Here is a 21828-nt window from a genome sequence, read left to right as displayed (position 1 = left end):
GGAAAAGTCCTAGCATGAAACAGTAAAGCCTCCTCATTTCTTCTCAATCCTGTTTGCATTTACTCTGTGTTCCTATTATTGTATAATCCAGCTGAGCAGAGGGCATCAGTTGTTTGCGCACATACACAGATGGTGTCATCCCTTACAGGGAGCTTTTGTCCTCTGCAGTTCATTTATACTCGGATGAGATTTCTCACAAACAGTTCCTTTTAGAGTCACTGCAGGTACTACACAGTGAACAGATACTGAAGATGTCAAGAATTGTAAAAAAAAAATATCCACCTTTAAATACTTTATATTACTAATCAATGTAATGAACAATATTAAAACTAGCACTGATTAATGCTAACAACCACACCTTACTTACAAATCCTTCATTCAAGTTCTTCATTTAGTTGATTTGTTTTCAGTTTAGGTAAAATCTATTTATAACACATCAACAGATGTGAAATCACTGCTGTAATCACTTTAATATGTGGTTTCTAATGGTTATTTACTATCTTTAGTTCACAATGTAAGAAGGGCAGCAACCAAGATTTCCTCAATAAATAAACTAAAATAACTTTCAAAACAACTCTATTTTCCATCCACTAAAGGATTGCATAGTATTACATTATGGTGTGGAATTACTGAATCCTGGTGGAAAAACAGTGGGTAAACAAATACTGAAATTTGTGTTTTAAATGTTTTTGACTTGAGAAAATAAATTTCTGATAAAATAAAAAGACATCACATGACCTCAGTGTTGGATATAGTGTGAATTAGTAACACAAACTCTAATTTACTACTTGGATAAGTTTTTTTTTTTGTTTGTTTAATTTTTTGACAAGACAAAAGAAGCTTTAAATGTCAACATTGCCCTTTTTGATGATTTGTTGTTTGAGTATTGCCATTCCTGAGAATCCCAGCACAGATGAAAATGTAGTTTTTATATGCAGGGTTCAACTGAACCCTTCCAAAAAAATCAAAAAACAAACCAATCAACATCTAAGCCAAAGCTAAAAACAAAGGGTGGCACAAAATAAAATGACCATTTAGGACAAATTATTTATTAGAACTTAGGAGTATACCTGTATGTTGCTGCTGCCAGTAATACTAGTGGTTACGCAAGCAGTATGCTGCATAATTTGCATTTAACACGGTAAAAAAGGGAAAGACCTTCAAGATTAATGATTGCGTGCCAGGTTTCTGACTCTATGAAAATCCTTAACCACAGGGACACATTTCTCCAACCCATGTCTCACTTCAAATAGCATCAATATGTAAATCCTTCAGGATCAGTATCAGTCCAACACTTACGGTTTGTACCACTGTACAGGTGAACTCTTCAGAGTGGGTGGTTTGCTTGTTTGTTTGTTTAAGCAGTGTGTTCTTATTTATACTACTTATTTTTCTGGGAATACAGGACAGATTTTAAAAAACAAATTTAGTTTTAATCTAAGAACAGACGCATAAAGATGGTGAAACTGACTGCACTTGCATCTACTTCAATGTGAGTGTATTCATGGTAATTAACCACATAAATTCACATGGGCATGAAAAACAAGGACAGCCAAAAACATTGTGAATGTGTATGATCTTGTTTATGTAGATTAAGCAAATGGGAGCTGAATTTTATTCAAATGAAATAAATCTTTGATAATTCTTGAGACAAAATAAAAGAAAAAAATGCTATTACTGTATTTAAAAAAAAGAATAAGAATAATCAGAGTTTTTAAAGAAAATTTATTACAAGGGAGTTTTTTTTTTTTGTTTGTTTTTTGTTTTTTTGTTAATGATGGCTTCCCAAATAGTTAGGTAGGTGTAGGTGTCTAAGCCTAAAATAGAACATAGAAGAAAACAACACTGTTGACAGGCGTGAACACGTTTTCATGAGTTCATGTGATGAGCTTCATACAGGAGTGCAGGATCTCAATGCCGTGTAATTCTCGAAGTTTGTTCAAATGTCTGGAAATGAAGACAAAGACAAACACAGTGACAGGGTGTTCATTGGGTTAGTATTCAGCTGAAACCACACTTTTCGGAATTTGTGACCTTTGGAACCAAAGATCAGTAGATCTTCAACACAGTCACAGCAGAGCTCTATAGCCTGGAGGTACAGTAAAAGTCCCTCTAGGAACAAAAAGACTTTGCTGCTGCTGTCTTCCATTTATTAGGATTCTAAAACACATCAATTATGCTCAGAGAGATAACACAGTACAGTATGTGGAAGTTAGCTCACAGCAGCAAATTATTGTTCACTTAGCATGTGATCAGACTTTATTTAACTCAACTTGGAGTGTGAAAGTAAAAGTGTGTTCACACATACATTTTACCCTGCAGTACAAAAAAACCCTTTCCAAACAAATGCAGCAAAGAAAATGCAGAACTTAGGTAGGGAAGTAAACTTGTAGGTCATGTACACCTGTAGCTTTTGTGTAATACCTACATAGTATTTTGCATAAAATGTTTAATGGAACTCACACAAAGGGCCTTTTACAGGCCTCCGAGATTCTTGGTGTTTTCAATTATATATCATTTATTCTCACGAAACTAAGTTGAAACAGTCAGCTATACAATTAGTTGATCAACAGAATATTAATCAGCAAATATTTTAATCACTGTTCATTTTAATTATTTTTAAACAAAAATGCTAAACAGCTTCTCAAATAAGAGGATCTGCTGCTTGTCTCTGTTTGAAAAGAAGGACTTTGAAGACATCAGCCTGGACTCTTTATACCTGGTGTTTTTTTCACTGTTTCATGAAAATATTAAAAAACAATAAGATGGGTATCAAGAAATTAGTTGGCAGATTAATGGGTATTCAAAAAAATCATTGGTTGTAGCCCCAAAATATATGTTGATAGACTAAATGAACTAATTTTATAAGACAAATCAAAACCTGAGACCAATTTTATGAAGTCAATATTTTCTCTTTTCACTCTCTCTCCCTTTTTCTTTCTCTCTTCTGATACTTTACATGGTTTAGTCTTCTATATATACTGACTTTGAGATGCAAATAACAAAATAATGAATAAAATAAAATAATGAAATATATTTCTATATATTAGGCCAGCCCGGACTAAAAAAAAAAAAATTAGCTTCTTTAACCAGAGCCATAACATCACATTAGCTCTTGTCACTGTGGCATTTCATCAGGTCTATCATTGCTCCTTGAGGCTAGTTTCTAGAATGTAATCAACAGCATGTGGTTTATAGAACAAGAGGGCACCTGGGCTCAGATCGACACAGCTTCCCCAAAGCTATTGCTGCATTTCGCTGCACAGCTGTCTTCTTTGCATCCCCTGCAGCATGGCGCAGCAGCAGCAGCACAATATCAGTGCCCAGCAGGTTGCTGGCAGTTCCCTCCAACTCAAGGCAGTGGGCCAAGCAAAGGGCTGCATTTCCTGACACCGTCTCATCACAGCTGGAACCCAGCAAATGACGTAAAATAGACAGCTCTGTGTTGAACAATAAATGAACAGCAAATAGGAAGCGAATAGTAATGTTAGATACATTAAACACACATGCAATGACATGAATCGATGTACACAACACTCAGACATGTACATATGAATGTAGACACTCACACACACAGACACACAGACACACACACACACACACACACACACACACACACACTCACACACACACACACACTTGATTTGCATATTAGGTCAACCCTCAAATATTATTCATGGACTAATGAAAGAGCTTGTTAAAGTACTGCTAACATGTCAGTCATTTCTTACTTTTATCAAACTTCACCAGCTCCTCCCGTGCCAAGTGACTGGCAGCAGTGCACACTGTCAGCGTCTTAATGGCATACTTGGTGGCAGTCTGCCCTGTGTTCTGGGTACACAGACACAAAATGTGACACAAAAGTAGAAAGTATGTTTGTAAACTCTATCTTAACTCTCAGAGGTCACAAAAAGTATGAAGAACAACTGATCTGTGGTGGAATTGGTACATATCAGAAGTATTGTATAAATGTGCAGTTATTTAAAATATGATCACATTCAGAAACATGAGTAGACAAATAAAAGTAGTATTTTTTTTTTATCTGCACACTTTTGTCGTATATAGATCATGATAATAATGAATGTTTTAGGCTATATGTAGGCATTAGCCATGTAGTCAGAAAAAATGGGGCGGGGGGGGGTGGGGGGGGTTGTGTTGTTTTTTTGTTGTTTTATTTTTGTTTTATTTTTTTGGTTTTTTTTGTTACAACATAGCTTGTGAATACACTGCTGATCAGCTAACACTGCTGTGTGTGAATGCAATGCTGGGGATGTAAGTTTCAGATATCTGGAGTTTCACACCCACACGTTAATGCACCACAGTTATTGTGTGTTTACATCCAGTAGCCTATATTCACACAACAGGTCAAAAATCTACCCCCAACCTAATTTTTGCACCATGCTTTTCCTGTTATCTGCGCCAAGAAGGGAGGAAAATGAAGCTGACATCTATACATTTGTACAATTCGGAGTAGATCCAGATATTAATCCAGATTTGGTGGAAGGAAATGCTGAAACCACATTACACACAGAGTTGTACTTATTATTAATAGTAAGTAACAATGCATGTAACACACTCAATATTTAGGAACGCTTACATCACTATTTCATTCACCGTGCAACTAATAAAATCACACAATAACAACAATGAAACATTTCATACTGCTGTAGAGCTGTATGAATTGTATAATGCTGACATCATTTCACACAAACATACAGCTGTCTTGTGTACAGATTAAAGACAATAAATTAATAAAGCTACACTTGAGCAAAAAAGACTTGTAAGATTGTTTGGCTTTGGTGGAGGTATGTGCTCTACTGAGTGCCATCCTAGTTATAACTATATTAGTGATACAAGATGCTATATCAGTCCTGAGGTCCTGACATTTTGCGTGTGTGTCACAGCAGACTGACGGCACAGAGAGGACAGGCAGACAGACCACAGCTATTCCTTACAGTGCAAATGTGTCTTTAACAAAGTCAAGCCAAATGTTCAGCTGTGGAAAACAACTTATTTAGACTTGTAGAGGCTGCTTTGTGTCAGTTACTCTCCTTTCACCTGCCTTCTTAACTGTTACCTTCCCTCTCCAAAGTCGTTGTCATGCATATATGCACAAGTAAAAAGCCAAGCCGAACTCAGTTTAATCATATGCATGTGCAAGAAATCAACGTTCTCCAGGAGAAATCTAGCTGGGGAAATCAGGTGCCTCTAATCTCTATCCACAATTACAGAAATCAGGTTTCTTGTTTACTTGAAGTGTGAGAAATCAGAATCAGAATAATGAATCCATTTAAAGATGATTGGGAAATATAGCATTATTCCACAAGTAAGATACAAGTAAATTGATGTATTCACAGAAACTGTGTTATATGTACCTTCAGCATCCGGCACATGGTTCGAACCACATCCCCCTGGATAACATGCTGAACAGCCTCAGAGGACTGAGGGAGGATAGTGCTCAGCACACCTGTGACTCTCTGGAGGACAAAGAGGAATGATGCTATTAGAAAGGGAGATAAAAGAAAATAGAGTAAAGTAGAAGAAGAAATATAAATGGGAAAACAGCCGAGAAATACACAGAATGGCACAAGATCAAGAGTCAACAGGGAGGGCATAAAGAAAGCTATCAGAATAAAATACAAAGAAAAACAGCTCCTACTGTAGACAAAGAGAATTGGAGAATGTGGTAGGAAAAAGGTAAAGAATAGGAAAATAGAGAGCTTGTTTCAACAGTCTGTGTTATGGAGTGTGACTGCAGCAAATACAGAAAGTGCATTGTAAAGATAGTGAGAGAATTGTGTGAAACCATGTTTGAGTGAATATAAAATTATAGTGACCCTCTCAAGGACAGGATGATAAAAAAAGATGAGAAGAACAAGCATAACAATAGAAGCATACCAATACAAGCATGAGATTTAGAGAAAGGTCATGCATTGGTGCTGGCTCTGTCTTGAATCACGCATTATCATATTATCATTATATCATTATATATTATATATCATTATAATTTGAGGGCATGATTTAGTCATCTGAGGACACAAAGTAAGTTGAGTGTATGAATTACCAACTTGAGGGAGTGAAATGAGTATACTTTGTGTGCAAATAAGTAATTTGAGAGTATTTGTTGTAAGTGAAGGCACAAATTACTAATTTGAGTGAATAATGTATCAAAAAACATTCATCTAGGAGACAGATAAACTCCCACTTAAATCAAAACAGCTTTCAGTTGAGTAACACTGCTCGTTCATGTTCCTAGCAGCATCAGGCAGCCATTTTCACAAAATAGGCTGAAATGAACTCTTTACATGCTGCTACTCAGCTTCAAATGGCAGACACACAAAGTTAGTGACTAGCTGGTACAGAAAACTGAACATCTAGCAGCTAAAAGCCCAGATACTAAATAAATAATTAAGACCTTCATTTGTCAGGTAGCCAGAAATACATTGCTCCCTCAGCTACACTGTATTTTAAAGTGAAATGGTTGGCTAAAATCTTAGTCATAACAATTTAAAGACAATAATACTGTGAGGGTCACCAGGGCTGTGAGTCTGTTTGCTTTTTGTGGAGTTCCTTTGTCCCTCATGCCTAATACTGATTATTGCGACTTTGAATCTTTAACTTTAAATCTTATTTAGCTATAAATCTTTTACTAGATTGACATTTTATCTCATGGTTGGTGAAAGTTGACCACAGTGGAAGTAACTGGCATGGCCTGAAAAAACTGCACTGGAGTTGATTGTGGCTTTAGGGCTTTGTTGTAACTACTATGACACATTAAGAGAAAAAACAAGACAAGACGAGATGAAAAACAAAAATGAAGTTTACATCAGATGACAAAAGAAGAAAAAGTGCCAGCCAGGCAATGACTGAGCACTAAAACAGGGAAAAGAGACAGATGGGTGGATGTGTAGGACTCTGGGGGCCTTGCATAGGCAGTGTAAAACTGCTATAACAGCCATTAGCACAGACAACAGCACCTGGAGCTGGGGTTTTAATCAACTGTAATGGCACTTATAAAAGATCCTCTGAACATCGTGGATTGCTGTTACCGTCTTTTGGAGCACATTGCCATTGAGCTCACAATCCCTAGAAAAAGACCCATTACTTAAGACAAATGTCTTTTATTTTTGTCTAGTTACCTGAATGAATGGCTTTTGCTATATAGGATATACACAAGTTTGGAAAACAAACAAGAAAAAAGTTTTCAGCAAGCATCTTAAACAACTGTAAAAATCTTTATTATATTTTTCAAACATTCCTTGGTGCAGCACAGTGATATAGCCAAACATTAAAACTTAATGGGTAAAGTAAAGCTAAACTAGACTAAACTAAACTAAACTAAATATGTGGCATGGTGGTAATAAGGTTTCCAAGCCCTATTTTATGTATCTTTTGTCAACACTCCAGAGTTCTACAGTGTAGTGCTGAAGTTAGGCTCACTCACAGTTACAACTCCTCCGTCACTACCCCTCAACAGGCCCAGACAGCAGTCACAGAGTGAAACAGCATGCTCCTACAAAAAAGGCAAGGTAAAAAAAGTGGCTAAGCCAATGTTCATATACATGTCACCTCTCAATAAGTGACATCACACATTGTGGTTCACACAAATGCTCCATCTGCTCCCCTTGTCCATTTGCTTTTATTATGTTTTTACAATATGTTATAATCTATTTTCAATAATATTCACTAGTGAGGAGTGTTTAACCAAACAGAATGGCAGTTCAACTTGACCCTGTCTAAGATTCATTATTATCATCTGTCAACTAGTAATAATCTTAAATTTTTTTTGTAAGAGCACTCATAATATACCCAGGCAAGTGTCACCCCACTTACCTCAATGACCGGAGAAGTCATGGTTGAAAGGTTGATTATCAAGCCAAGCATGGGGTAAAGGGGCTCTTTGTATTCATGTGCACTGCACTGCCTCTGTAATGAAAGCCAACAAATTTTGAGGTGAATAAAATGCATAAAGTGAGTTTAAACAACAACAAAATATTTTAATTCTATCCAGGACATACATCAATTATGTCTAATTGTGACATCAACACGATACTGAGGTGTTTTATACGTTGTGGCATCTGAAAACCAACGACTAACTCAATGAATAACCGATCTGCACCGTTCTGAACAGAGTCTGCAGTATTTCTTACAAAGACAACCAGAAAGGCCTTCCAACAGTCTGGATCATTCGCAAGTTTGTGACGAATGACGTCATCTCGAGCCAGACATCCAATGGCCAGTATCAGTGATGGAAGGATATGATGATTGGACTTGCTGATATTTCTCTGAGAAATGAGACGCAGATGTGAATTTACCCAGACACACACACCCACAAATATACACAGTATGCAAATATCTACATAACTTACCAGTATTGTTGTAAATGGCACAATGACAGAGTCTGTCAACACATTCCTTAACAGAATACAAAATCTGTAAGAAAATATGAAAAAATTTCTATTGTACACATCTGACAAATATACAGTGTATAAAGGTATGTATGTATAAATATTCACAATGGTTGAAGGCTTTGAAGATTCCACCAGTAGCACAAAGAAAACATTCTGCACACTGTTCCAATGAGCATAAATGCTTGGGCAAGGTAGTGAGTTAAGTCAAGCTGAATCTTCAGTTTAACTTCTTCACAGCTCACCATGTCACAAATAAGCTAATCAAGAACTCTGTCAACTGAGCAGGTAAAACCTTCAAAGAAAATTACAAAACTGTGCCTGTATATACATTCTTTAGATGTTTTACTAGGAAGAGATTTGAAAGATTTGGAATTTGGAACTGCTGTGTCTTAATTTTCACCCCGAAAAAAATACCCATGAAAACCCAACATTGATCCAGTTGGGCTTCAACAATAAAGAGAAAACCTCTGTAGGATAACAAATTTATGTTGAGTAACTCTCTTTGAGCTATAGACAGGGAAAATTGATCTCCCCATTTCAATGCTTGACACCTTGACTTATTTCCTGCTGTGTTCGAGAGCCTGGGTTGTCCTTTCATGTCTAGGTGCCAGGAAGGGAAGCAGGTTTAGAACGGCCTTTTGCCTTCAAGTGACATTAACACTTGGAAAGCACATGCTGATTTATTAAAGATGCCACGTTTCCCATATCTCGGGGGACCTCTCCCTATGTGGGTGGATTCTAAAGTGCTTTTAATATATATGGATATGATTTACCGTACAAGTGGGTAATAGACCATCTTGTGGATCATATTTTGAATTCTGCAGCTGAGTATCTGAAAATATGTATTTCCTCATCCAGAAATGAAACCAATCATTCTTTATGGTGTGAGAAGAATAATGTTTTTTGTGTGGCTGTGTCTCAGTATTACTTGTTTTCTGCAGCAAAGTTCTCCAGAATGTTGACCGCTGTGTTCTCCTGCTGCTGCTTTGGCTGTGAGATGCACACCATGAGGTTCCTCACTAACCTTTAGATCCAGATTAAGAATAGAGAGAGGTAAAGACAGCGAGAGGAAAATGGAAGATAAAGAGATAAATAGAAATAAAAGCAAAAAAGCCATTTTGCAAAATCACATCTTCTTAATGAATATTGTCAAGATATCAATTGACATTTTGTACCCAGATAATGGTGGTGTCGATCTTTGGACCAATAAGTGTGATAATAATGCCAAAATTGTGCAACAATGTTACTCATTCTTAAAAATTTTCTAAAAATTAAATCAGCTGCAGCTCAGATATTATCAAATATAAAGATAATAATGGGTCACTCATGTCATTTTAAAAACTCTGTAGCAAAGCAATTGATAAAAAATATATGGCCAGGGCTGATTTTATTATTATGGATGGGAGAAAGTAAATGAAAAAGGCATTTTCACTCCAACTATGTTACTGCTCTCTTAAGTTGCAGTGGATGACAACATAAAGAAATGTCTTACATGTGCACATTCAAACTGTCAATGGCCGAACGCCTGCTGTGCGGTGTTTGTGAGTACATAAGTAGTAATGCCAGGCATTCTTTCTGAACTGCAACATGCTCTGATGTTACAAAGTGAATAGTGGCCTGTCTGGTGACTGGGCATTTCATCAGCATCTTCTGGTTTTCATCTGAAAGCAAAAGAAAAACAGGGTATATACAACGAAAGAGCTCACTGGATACAGTACCCTGTTATGTTTCCATGGAAGAAACAATCTATGCTATAAACACAATAACATGACCATTAAGTTGCTATACTGAAGATATGCTTTATTGTTCATATGTATTAACATACACACATTGTGTATAGCTGTGTAAACAAATTATCACAGTTGGCAAAATCTGCCAATGGGCCAAGGCCAAAATAGCTCATGTGATTCAAAGACAAATAAAGGCAGGACAAAAGAGAAGGCTTATGTATCACACTGACAATCTGTGCAGTAATGACACAGTACCATAATGGGGGATTACTACATCCACCAAGGAGATTATGTTTTCATACATTTTTGTTTGTTTGTTTGGTTGGTTGGTTTGTTTTGTTTGTCAGCAGGATCACACAAAAAGTACTGAACCGATTTACACCAAAGTTGAGGCCAGGGATGAACCCATTACATTTTGATGCTGATCCAGTTAAGAACATTAGAATTTTTATCACTTTTATCACTAATTTAGACACTTTCATCAATTTCTCAGGAAAAGATGTATGGATCTTGATGCACCAAATATGACATATTTATTGTGTTGAGATCTATGAGTTTGTATAATTTGGTGCTGATGTGTAGGATTGTTTGGCCTTAGCAGAGGTATGCACTCTACTGCGTGCCATTCTAGTGTAAGTATTTCAATTATTTAATTATTTTATGCTAAATCAATGAGAGCCAAGTCTTACACAGACAAAAAAAAGAAAATGAAATGTGATTCAATGATCTACTTACCATTTCCACAACAGATAACCCTCCATAATTTCAGAACAGATACACATAACTCCTGGCTGTCTGGATCCTTTGTTTTCTGCAACAGGCAACTGTGGAGAACATAAACTCAATGATCTTAGCTTAGATCTCCTCTAATTGACATACTACAAAGCAAACTGAAATATTACTGTGACTTAATGAAAGTGGTATTTACATAAAAGTATGCCTGCTAAAATGTATCTCAGTACAGTGCAATGTATGGAAACAAAATTAAAACTACAAAAACAGGATATATCACATAAGAAAACACTGATAATATGTACTTCATCATAAAATGTTTGTTAATAATACCAGGTAGTGAGCAAGTCAACACAATTCTGAGCAAAAGATGGAGCCAGATGAGATGGATATTATGCAATAATAGCAGGAAAATTATTTTAGTTCAGGTATATAATGAAATTAGAGTACATATGAAAAAACTGTTTTGTGAGCATTCAGGTGTACTGGCACTGATACCACAGCTGGATATTGTAAAGTACCTTCTATAGCAGTTGCAAGAGCACATGTACTCAGAGTGCCCCTTCAGACTGTGATCAGGACAGGCAACAATTGCATCTTCTCTGCTACATGGCTCACATAGATTTCAGTTGGTTTATCTAGCTCACAGCATAATCCTGATTGGCTATTTTTAATGAAGCTCAGACTACAATTTCTTTGCACCCTCCATTTCCAGGACAGAGTGCTGTAACTTGAATAATGACAGTGCTAACAATGGACAACATGGAAAGTATGTGACAAGTTAATAATAACCTTACTGATCTGACATGAGGGAGTCATAATTTGCATCTTGTACAGAACACCCCCTCTTTCTGGGACAAAACACAGAGTCTTTGATCATTTCAGCACTCATCGCAGTCTCCAGTGTGATCATCTTTTCCTCTTTGGGTTATCACACAAACAACCAGAGAGAGAGGGCGAAGAAAGATCTCTCTGGTTTAGGCCATCATTGTTTCTGTATGCCCCTGTCTCTGGGTCCATCTGTCAAAGGTCCTCTGAGGGCTGACAGCTACCTCTCCCTCTGGTCTCCTTACCTCCTCACCATGTCATTGCTGCTGATGATACTAAAGCCATTGTTCAGTCTGAAAAGGGTCTGGCCTGTACCTGTGAGAAGAGAACAGTAGATAGTGTAAGAGGACAGCAGACTATACAGTACATCATCACCAGGTAGCCTCAAGGTTTTAGAGAAACACAGCACCTTTCTCTTTCAGTTTAACTTTCCTTGTTCACTGGTTTAAAGTCAAGGGCATGAGAGAAAGGAATAAATAAAATATGTTGAGAGTCTAAGGTACAGTGAGGAATGCTCTATTTTCCACTACTAATGACTTGGAGTATAAAGAAAGTAGAGCAGAGCAGTGAGGGAGTACTTTTAGGGGAAAAAGCTTGTAATGTCAGCCATGCTGAGATCCTTTCAGTTGTGAGTTATGTAATTTTTGCCCTTTTCAGTTGAATGGCTCTGTGAGACAGGCATTATATCATTTGACAGTATACTTTTCTTCATCTAAATGAAGAAAAGTACTAAAAGGATAAGAAATGAATGCCATTCTGCAGAGGAAAACCAGTGCAAAAACATGGTGTTTTACAAATAGTGATACAAGTCAAAACAAAAATAGAGTTAGCATTACACAATGATCTTATTTTTTTTTATAGCTTTAGGGTTTGCTCAACAACAAGCTTCAAGATTCACTCCCATCATTTCCAGCTCTGTGGTCAAAGTACCTGTAGTTGTACATGGCCTGTATGAGGGCAGCAATGGGATAGAGCATGTCAGAACTACCTCTTTCTTAGCTGAACTACAACAAAATAAATACTCCTGAGAGGGCCTTTGACCTTGTTAATTATAATGTTAAGCTGTTTTACAAAAAGGTTCAGCCTTATGGCAACAGCTAAAAAAGAGTTCTATTAGCCATGTGGAGTTTCAAAGTCATTTGTTGGGTCAAAAACGTTCACAAAAATGTCAGCAGCTGACAAAGGAGGGGTGAATAACCTGATGGAAAGCAACTGCTGCCTGTCTACAATGGCCTCTTTTCATACAGTAGAGGACTTTGTAAACAAATATCAGTTACTCTACAATCTGATGCTATCTTTATCAGATGGGTGCATGCAGTGAAATATGTCTAACAAATGTCCCATTTGGACGGCACAAGATCACAATTCTTTTTGGGCTCTAAAGGCATGTTCCTGCCTTGTCTGTTGGGTTCGATTCATCCGAAACTTTGAGCAACAAGCACTGTGCCAGCTCAGCCAAGCTCATGCAATTACATATAATTTGTCTTCTGCAACCATTTCCACCATTATGGTGTGGTATGGGATTTGTTGTAGTGCTTTTATGAACATCTATAGTATGCATGAATTCTGTTTCTCAAATAAGTTTTATGAGATCTCTTTTTCTTGCTAGAAATTCCAGGTTTCCTGACAACAGCTCATTCTTGCCTTGAAATATATATATAAGAATCGATAATCTCTGGCCTGTTCCAGGTTCCTTGTCCATCTAGAGGACTTCAGGTTATGCTGTCATAATTCTACAGAGCCAACAGACAGGGACCACCATTCACAATCTACCTTCTCTAAATCTGACAGGGTTGAGTGCAGCCATACCACTAAGGTTATGGAATGGACACCAGCTATGACAGATGTTTCATTTAATTGCACCCAAGAAGTCTCCAGAAGGCCTAATAGTGTTCTCTGTCATACCATAATAACCATCTTCTGTACTTGCTCCTGAGACCAAATGCAACTACTTACACAACCTTGTTCCTACACTAAAAGCTAGCTACATTATTCATTTTATTTTTAAATATTCATTTTTCATAACAACATTACTTAGCTGATGGAACGGCTGTCAATGCTACCCACTCAGAAGTTCAGCAACCAAATCACAGCAGCAAAAGCACGCCATTGGGAATGTCTAATTCTGCTAATTGAGATAATCAGAATCACAAATCAAATCATACCAACCTGCCATACAAGCAACTGTTTAATTTTTAGTGTTACGTAGCGTAACAGAATATATACACCTATCCTTTGCACAGTGGATCAACAGGCAGCACTAGGTTTTGCTACTACAGTGTGGCTTCATGGTCTACAGTGGAAATTTGCTCACTATGACAAGCAAATGGAGCATGAACAGAAACCAGTGATGTACAGCGTAAGGGCTCCCCTTGCTTCTGTTATCACAGAACAATGCCATGGCCTAAGATGTTCACTGCGAGTACTAACTGCATCAAATCTCTTTTTCTCTTTCAGATCTTCTTAACCACCCTGTCTGAACGCTGATCTCTTGAAAATATTTTAGCCATAAAACTGCAGAATAGGTGGACCAGTGAAGCAGGTTATTGGGGAAAGCGTGGGCACAAAGAGATTAGAGGAGGAAGATATTTGTGCAAAGCTTCTCCCTGAAGAACCCTCACAGCCAGTTACTGCTTGTAAGAGAATCTCCAATCCTCCACAGTAGAAGAGTGGCATCTGGCCAGGCCTTGACAGCTTCTCCAGTAGCTGGGGTACCGTTCTGGCCTTCGCCTCTCCCTTGTCAAACTCTTGCCACGCATTCATCTCCTGATTCTCTCTCTCCTCTTCCAAATCTACCTGGGTCAGGTATTCTGCGTGAAGAAAACAAAAGAAATAAAAGAAGAACAAAAAGCAGACTGATCTGATGGAAAGTTATTCCATAGCAGTAACTGTATTGCATTGTAATCTGATGCGTGTTTGTCAGGACCATTTGCAACAATCTACTGCATAAATGTTTTGTGGAATAATACTGAAACTGTATCTTTAGAAACATTGTGACAATAAGGATAATTATCACAGAATAAATAGTTTAAATACATTAAAATATTTTAAATACATCAAAATTTTCTCTGAAACACCTCATTTTTTCTTTACCCTTTGCCATTGTCTCCCTCCCAGGCTCAATTTCCACTATCTTTTCAAAGCAGTGTCTGGACTGAAAAAGAGAAAAGAAAATGTGTTAATGTTGTATGATATGCTTCAGTGGTCTCTTCTAGACCCATGGAACTCAATATTATTCTCACCACTCCAAAAGGCTAAGGTATCTCAGCACAACAGTGTAGTATATAGAAAACTATGATGCATTTTGCAATTATTTTATTAAATGAAAATTTTTATCAGATGAAACTTTTCTTTTATTCAACATGCTTACACTTTCTACAGAATTCTTTTTAACTCTGTTCTCTATTCCAGCCATACAACTTTCATACCGTAGTCATGTCTCTGCTATAGTTATATAAGTCACCAAACGTAATTATCTATATACGTGAGTATCGTGTAAAAAAGCATGTGATTAGATATAATAGGAGATAATTATACCTACCTCATTATAGTTCTTCAGTTTCATGTATGCTTTGCCCATGTGTACATAAGCCTTTATGCACCTCTCATTACACTGATAGAGAGAAAATGATTATGGAGGTTTATTAGTAAAAGAACTTTTGGAGCACAACTGCATGATGGTCATTTAATGTTTCTGTAGTAAGAAATCAATCTGAATGTCACAAAGGCACTACACTATAGAAAGTGTGTTATGTGTCAAGGGAAATGATTACAGAAAATAAATTGAACTGTTACATTATAGAGCATAATTATCATTCAAAACTAGCATAAGACTTTTGCACTCTAAACCTGCATTTAGCTTGAGTAACATAACAACAACAAACAACATCTCCAAACAAATTACAAAATTAGTGGGAACTCATAAACCTATGCACTTACATGTTCTCTTCTCAACACAATATTGACACTCTTCTCATCAGAGAATATTTTGCACGGCCGATGGCCTGCATCCTGCACATATTACTGTTTGTTTGAGTGCAGTACAGGACAAAGCATAGCCCACTGTTAACCCAGCCAACCCATTTTCCCAACACACATGAGCTCCCATGTTCACAAAGAACAGTGCCTCAGATGATACTATGTCAAATGAGGCAGTGACTGACTGACCCAAGTTACCAGCCAGGTCTTACCCTCAGGGCCCATTCACAGTCACTGATGGCCTCCTTGTACTTCCCCAGCTTGATGTAGGCCTAAATAAATTTAAACATTGGACAGTAACTGGTAACTGGGCATCAAAAACAGACAAAAAAATAAACCTTCACAAAGTAAAAAATGTGATCATTAGTGTAGCATTTTTGGTTGTGAATATACCACAGAGCATACTTTTGATGATGTTGGGTCTTTGCATGTGGGCATAATCATACTTAAATTAATCCTCAGGTTGCCTTGAGACTTCTGTGAAACTAAAAGTTTCTTCATTATGTCACAGTGATAAGCACACTCACAAAAGTAGCTCTTCTTTGATTTCTTCTAAGGAACAAAGAACTGTCTGTCACTTTTGCCTTAAATCTGAGAGAGTGGGATCAACTCAATTGTACGAAATTTAAAAGATGAAAAACATAGATTGCGGACACTCACTTGTGCTCGGTTGGTGTACAATGGCTGCATGTCCCGTAGTTCATCCAAGCCATCACTGTAATACTTAACAGCAGTTTCATAGTCTTCTTGCGCATATGCTTTATTCCCCTTGTCTTTGAGTGCTGCAGTGACACACACACAGTGCAATATTGAAAAGGACGTGTTGCTAGCCCAAGAGAGCACAAATTACAGCAAACTATTCACCTCCAACAGCATCTTAAAGGAAAATAATCACTTACCAGTTGCTTTTTTCTCTTTAACAATCCGCTTTTTCCTCCTGTCCTCAGCATCTCTCTCCATAATCTTCATGAAACTCTCTGGTCAAAAAAATATCATTGGGCAATATTTCAGATAGTGTATGAATTTTAAGTTTAAGTTCTCCCTCATCAGAGTTTCTTCACACATTTTAAATAAACTAAATCCAATCATCAATTACCAATCTTGAAAATTAAGGTTTCAAATGCTGGTTTTAAACTAGGTTTAAAGTTATTATTGGTGACTATAGAGAACCCCACAGGGTACTTTGTGTTTGTAATTGTTTACACTGAAATGTTCTGCCAAAGATAGATATTGCTCCTAGTCCAATGTAATAAAAATCAGTTGGAGGTAATTTTAAAACTGTTTCACTCTCTCCTCAGCCTCAAGCAGAATTACTTTTTCTTCTTCACTTTGTGAAGTAAATGTACAATGTGTTAACTTCAGTGTCTGTGGTTTCATGCACAAAGGGGTGAAAGGTTCATGCATTTGCAGTTTTACTGTATGTAAGAATTGAAAAGAAGTGTGGATTTGATGAGAAGTTCTTTGGCATGGAATACCTTTATTCAAGCTGCTGGATGGAATAGGATGTGTATTCAATTAAACTTAAAATACCCCCTTTTAAGATCACCATAGCAATTTCTCAGTGTTTACAGTAAACACTGTGTATACAGCACACTAACCTAGAGCTGGCTCATTCTTGCGTGGCTTCTGCCACATTGTTCAATGTTTGAGGACACAAGTATTTCTGTGACAATGAACTTTAGTAAATACTACAAGTCTCCAATCCACCAAGTATTGTAAGAGGCCAAAACGAACAAACAAAAACATGTCAATCATGTCCAATAATCCATATCCTCTAATCCATAGCAGTGCATGCTTCACCATGACATGCTGACAGTTTGATAAGGGAGTTAAGACTTCACTTCACACTCTTATCAAACTTCTGCCAACAAAACTGACAAAAATAGCACCAAATGAGAGGGCATCTGAACTGGCCTGAGCAGGCAAGTGGCAGAACATGGTCAGGACACTTAAATGCCAAAGACACTTCACTGTCCTATCTAATAAAGGCATTAAAAAGCCCAAAATAATAATTTAAAAAATATTAATATATACATTTTATTTGTTTTTTGTTCGGCTATTAAGAACCTTTTCTTACCATGCACATTTACGACATAAGTCTGCTTAAACAATGTATCAATTCACTGCAGCGGAAATCCACAGAAAGATTTATTTTCATGTTGCTCACCTGGACTTTCATTCTGAGGACTCTGTAAAATAGGAAACAAAATGATAAGAAGAATGTTAAGAAAAAAGTTACTTCCTACTCACTACTTACTGTATTTCCTTGTCCTTCTTACAGGACAAGAAGGGACAAAGTAGACAATACAACAAGAAGTTTTTGGTTGCTTATGTGCACTGGAGGGACAGAGACAGCAAGAGAGAGAGAGACAGACAAACAAACATAAAGAGGTACAGACAGAGTGAGAAAGACTGATACAGACAGAGAGCAAGGGCAGGCGTGCAACTGTGTGCGAATGACTTTGTGTGCATGTCTTTACAATGGAAGGCTGGAGTGGCGGGTTTGTGTTGATACTAGTCTTGTTGACTTTTGTTCTGCAGGGCTCATCCATGGTAGCAATGTAGCAATCAGCTTCCTCCATTGCCTTTTCCTGGATTTTGACATCAGAAGATTTAAGATCCTTCACTAGCTCGCCTGAAAAGAATTGGGAATTTATTTTACTGTTTACAGCCTTTAACTCAAGTTTAATATCTATAATAATAACACATGTTGCAAAATGTGCATTATAACTGTGTATCAACTCAAATCTAAGCAATGTCAAAAAACAGCAAAAAAAAAAGCCCTTCATAATTTACTACATTCCATGGCGATGTCTTTAAATATCTTGTCTGATGGACAATCCAAAACCCAAATATATTGAGTTAATTATCATGTATGACTAGAAAAACATTCAATAAGCTGGAACCAGAAAAATATTTGGAATTTTTGCTTGAGTAATGATTTGCTTTTATTTGCTTTTTAATTTTCTTTAGATTGAGTGACTGATCATTGCAGCTCTTCATACATACTTTGTGTATATTGTAACCTGCCATATTTGCATATAGCTTATACGTCGCAATATACAAACTACCAAATAACGTTATAAATTTCCAACAATTTAATGAAATATTATACTATACAACTAAATAGCTCTTCCTCAATTGTATGCTTAGAAATGTTACATTTTACAATTGACCATTGGCTTTTTAACGTTAATCATTTAGCCTTAACTTAGGTGGTAGCCTATGCGAGCACGGACGTCTCTTCATTTGCCTGTTAAACCAACGCTAGCTGATTAATAAGGTTCACAGCCGTATTACTCACTTATTTTGTCAACATTCTTCAAAAAACTCTCGAAGTCTTCAAGTTTCTCCATCGCGCTTTGGACCTTTCAAGGCTGTTTTTATTACTTAAGAAGCTAAGTGTCTCTGTTTAATGTTAGCTAACTTACCCTCGTAAGTTTTGGCGTTACCATAGTGACGTGATGCCTTCAGGGCCGTTCGTAAGTCTCTGAATTACAGATGAAAACGCACACACTTGTCTATGTGTGACCGTGCTCGGCGGAGGAAAGAATAAAGGATAAATAAAGAATAGTCAGCGTTTGCACATGCGGAATGAAGACTAACGAACCACGGTGCTATTTTAACCCGAAAGCTTGTCAGAAGAAATACAGCGGGGTGAAAAAGTCTGAGACAAGGTGGTCTCATTGTCATTTACTAAGTTCATTTATGTAACTGAATCGTACACGTTTGTTCCTGTGTCTACATACAGGTGCTTCAGGGACCTCCTGTCCATGCACATGCATCCCTACTGTGCTACAGAAGGGATTGCATGTACAGAGAGGCCAGAGATCATGTACGACAGATCTCCTGAGTACTTCAGCTAACCTCCCGCTCAGTGTGGCTCTTGATGTGCAGGGGCCTCCCCTTTTGAACTCCGGCCTTACTATTTCTGAGCGATAGATCAACACTGCCTCCTTGTGGTTAAAGACACATACAGAGAAACAGCTGCGCCTACACTAAAATCAGCTTTCTCATTATTTATTAGATAAGCATTCAATGCTGCCATAACTTTAGAAAGAAGTAAGATATGACTTACCGACGTAAGAAAAATGTAAATATATACAGTGAGTAAACTAAGACTTTAATATAGCCACAAAATGAATAGAGGATGAACAAAGCACTAGCTTTGATAAGCTTAATCAGTTTAGCACTGCACCACATATTTTGTACATGGACATTAAAGTCTTTACTTTTTTAAAATTTTGTCTGCTGTAATGTTTTAATGAATGAATTACTGATAACTAAATAAAAGTAACATTAAAGCAAATGAAGGGTTTGCTTGATACATATGTTTTTATCAATTCCAGGACAGTTTGTAAAATATTAGCAGGAAACAAAACATTATACTGACACAAGGACAAAGAGTAGATAAACATTATTTATGTTAGATGTGTAGTAGTCAATAGAACTTTGACACCGCAATTACAGGGTCCAGCTCAAGAGAAAGACAAATGGCTAAAGGCACTCTTGTATGTAAAAGTGCTAATTTTACCCTTCAGCCAGCTTTCTAGTTGTCAACAAAACAACCAACAGCACTGTTGTTGAGGTATGGGCTGAGACACACTTCCACATTTGGGTGTGGTAGCTAGAGCAGTCACAGTGTGGATTATGGTCTTCTAATCAAACGTCAACCAAATTTAAAAGGTTTCCATGGTGTGGCATAGCATGCCACATATGGCTTTCAGCTTTTTATGCTTGTCTGGACCATTTACTTCAGTGCAATGTGAAATTCTCTCTAATTCTGAATATATTGCAAAACATAAAGTGAAATGCCAAGTACATGCTTTGTGTTTGTCATTCAGATAATATGAACACATTGAACTTTCTGATGAGGCAGTGTGTTCATTCATTGCATAAGGACCGACACTGTAGCCTGCCAATTTATTTCTGGTGTGAAAAGTGAATGCTCTCACAACCACACAGGCCAGAAAATCAAATGAGGAAACATCCGTCTTCATAAAGTGTTCCAGTAAGGAATGGGTGTACTGACCTCATCCCTTGAAAGCCCCAGCTACATTCCAGATAACAACATCCACAGACAGTGGGGCTGTTTGTCGTCACTTGTACAAAGCAAATGAGGATAAAAGCATTCCAGCAACACAAAGCTGAGCTGCCTCACTTGCCATTCACTTCGGTTTTATTGAAATATTAGGTTGTATTAACGTTATTTACACCAGCAGTGTGAATGTTTGTTAATAAGTTGATTGAAATACTACTTTGCTTACATCTCACACATTCCACAGTGACAGGCTTTCAAAGTCTTTAAATAGCAGGATGCAAAGTTTTCCAGAACCAAGACCTCAAAGGTTAAGAGGGATCACAGCCAGACATATAGAAAGAAAGGTCCTAACAGTGATGAGGAGTATGATGAGCACTCAAACAAGTAAAACGCATGCAGAAAAAGATGCTTGTACTTGTAGATATGAAGCAAAAGATGTAATTGCTTTCACAATAGAGCTAGTCTGTAGAACTGAATGTCCAGCTGCTGTTTATGAACTTTGTGAGAATAATTACCAGACTTCATTGTACATGACAGCTGTTGAGAAAAAATAAACTCTGCTACACTGCAGTATGGAGCTGGACTGAGTATAGGAGTTATTTCAGTGACGGCTCATAGGGAAGGGATTTTCTGTGCCTAAATTCGTACTGCTATAGATACCACAGTTTCATGCCTCACAGGATGACATACACTGGACGCACAGTGCTGCCATTGATTAAATGCTCTCCTCTTTATCTGCCTTTGCACAATAAATCTGCTCATAACTCCAGTCTTTCTTCTGATGTTCTGTCAAAAGACAAACCGCACTTGAAAACTGCATTGCAAGCTAGAAAAAAATTTGACTCTAGTTAGGTTAAGCTGTTTTTAAAACTTTTTATACCGGCACAGTAAACACGACAGATGTTAGTCTACAAACTTAAATTGCAAACACACTGTCACTGAAAAACATCAGTGTTACATTCTGGTACATTGTGATTATCTATAGAAACAGGCCGGTTTACAGATCTCCCTGGAAAGAAAAGAGAAGAGTTTTTGTTTTTTTTTTGTTATGTTATTCATGAGACTGAAGATGAAGTGTCAATTCCATGTTTGTGACTTTAGGGCTACG

General features: G+C 37.2%; 1 protein-coding gene across 4 annotated transcripts; it reads right to left on the bottom strand.

Moving 5' to 3' along the window:
• Window positions 1-1711: 1711 nt before the first annotated feature.
• Window positions 1712-19220, bottom strand: ttc12 (tetratricopeptide repeat domain 12). 4 transcript variants are annotated; one of them, XM_071496917.1, is made up of 21 exons: window positions 19111-19220; window positions 18160-18314; window positions 17847-17868; window positions 16579-16656; window positions 16340-16461; window positions 15892-15951; window positions 15243-15314; window positions 14795-14855; window positions 14323-14511; window positions 11947-12016; window positions 10877-10965; window positions 9904-10072; window positions 9340-9435; window positions 8370-8433; window positions 8151-8285; window positions 7834-7926; window positions 7445-7513; window positions 5376-5477; window positions 3732-3831; window positions 3212-3440; window positions 1712-1947 (listed from the first exon to the last, which is right to left on the bottom strand). In XM_071496917.1, the coding sequence occupies exons 2-21, from the start codon at window positions 18259-18261 to the stop codon at window positions 1878-1880; spliced, it is 1992 nt and encodes a 663-aa protein (XP_071353018.1). In that variant the 5' UTR covers window positions 18262-18314; window positions 19111-19220; the 3' UTR covers window positions 1712-1877. The 4 variants fall into 4 exon arrangements, with proteins under 4 accessions (XP_071353018.1, XP_071353016.1, XP_071353019.1 ...); XM_071496915.1 differs by having other exon boundaries at window positions 18984-19124; XM_071496918.1 differs by having other exon boundaries at window positions 3212-3406; window positions 18984-19124.
• Window positions 19221-21828: the final 2608 nt, after the last annotated feature.

Source organism: Trachinotus anak, unplaced genomic scaffold, assembly GCF_046630095.1.
Source record: "Trachinotus anak isolate AG129_WGS33_773 ecotype Australia unplaced genomic scaffold, CSIRO_AGI_Tana_v1 ptg000014l, whole genome shotgun sequence".
Classification (NCBI taxonomy): Eukaryota; Metazoa; Chordata; class Actinopteri; order Carangiformes; family Carangidae; genus Trachinotus; species Trachinotus anak.
Note: the sequence above shows the minus strand (reverse complement) of the source record. Positions and strands in the feature narration are given on the sequence as shown.

Excerpts from the sequence above, each read along its gene's own strand:
- ttc12 (XM_071496915.1), bottom strand. The coding sequence starts at position 19,035 with ATGGAGAAACTTGAAGACTTCGAGAGTTTTTTGAAGAATGTTGACAAA. Across the intron at positions 16,657-17,846 it reads TCCTCAGAATGAAAGTCCAG|AGAGTTTCATGAAGATTATG; the intron begins GTGAGCAACATG and ends TTTTTTGACCAG. Across the intron at positions 3,441-3,731 it reads GCTGGTGAAGTTTGATAAAA|AGCTGTCTATTTTACGTCAT; the intron begins GTAAGAAATGAC and ends TGTTCAACACAG.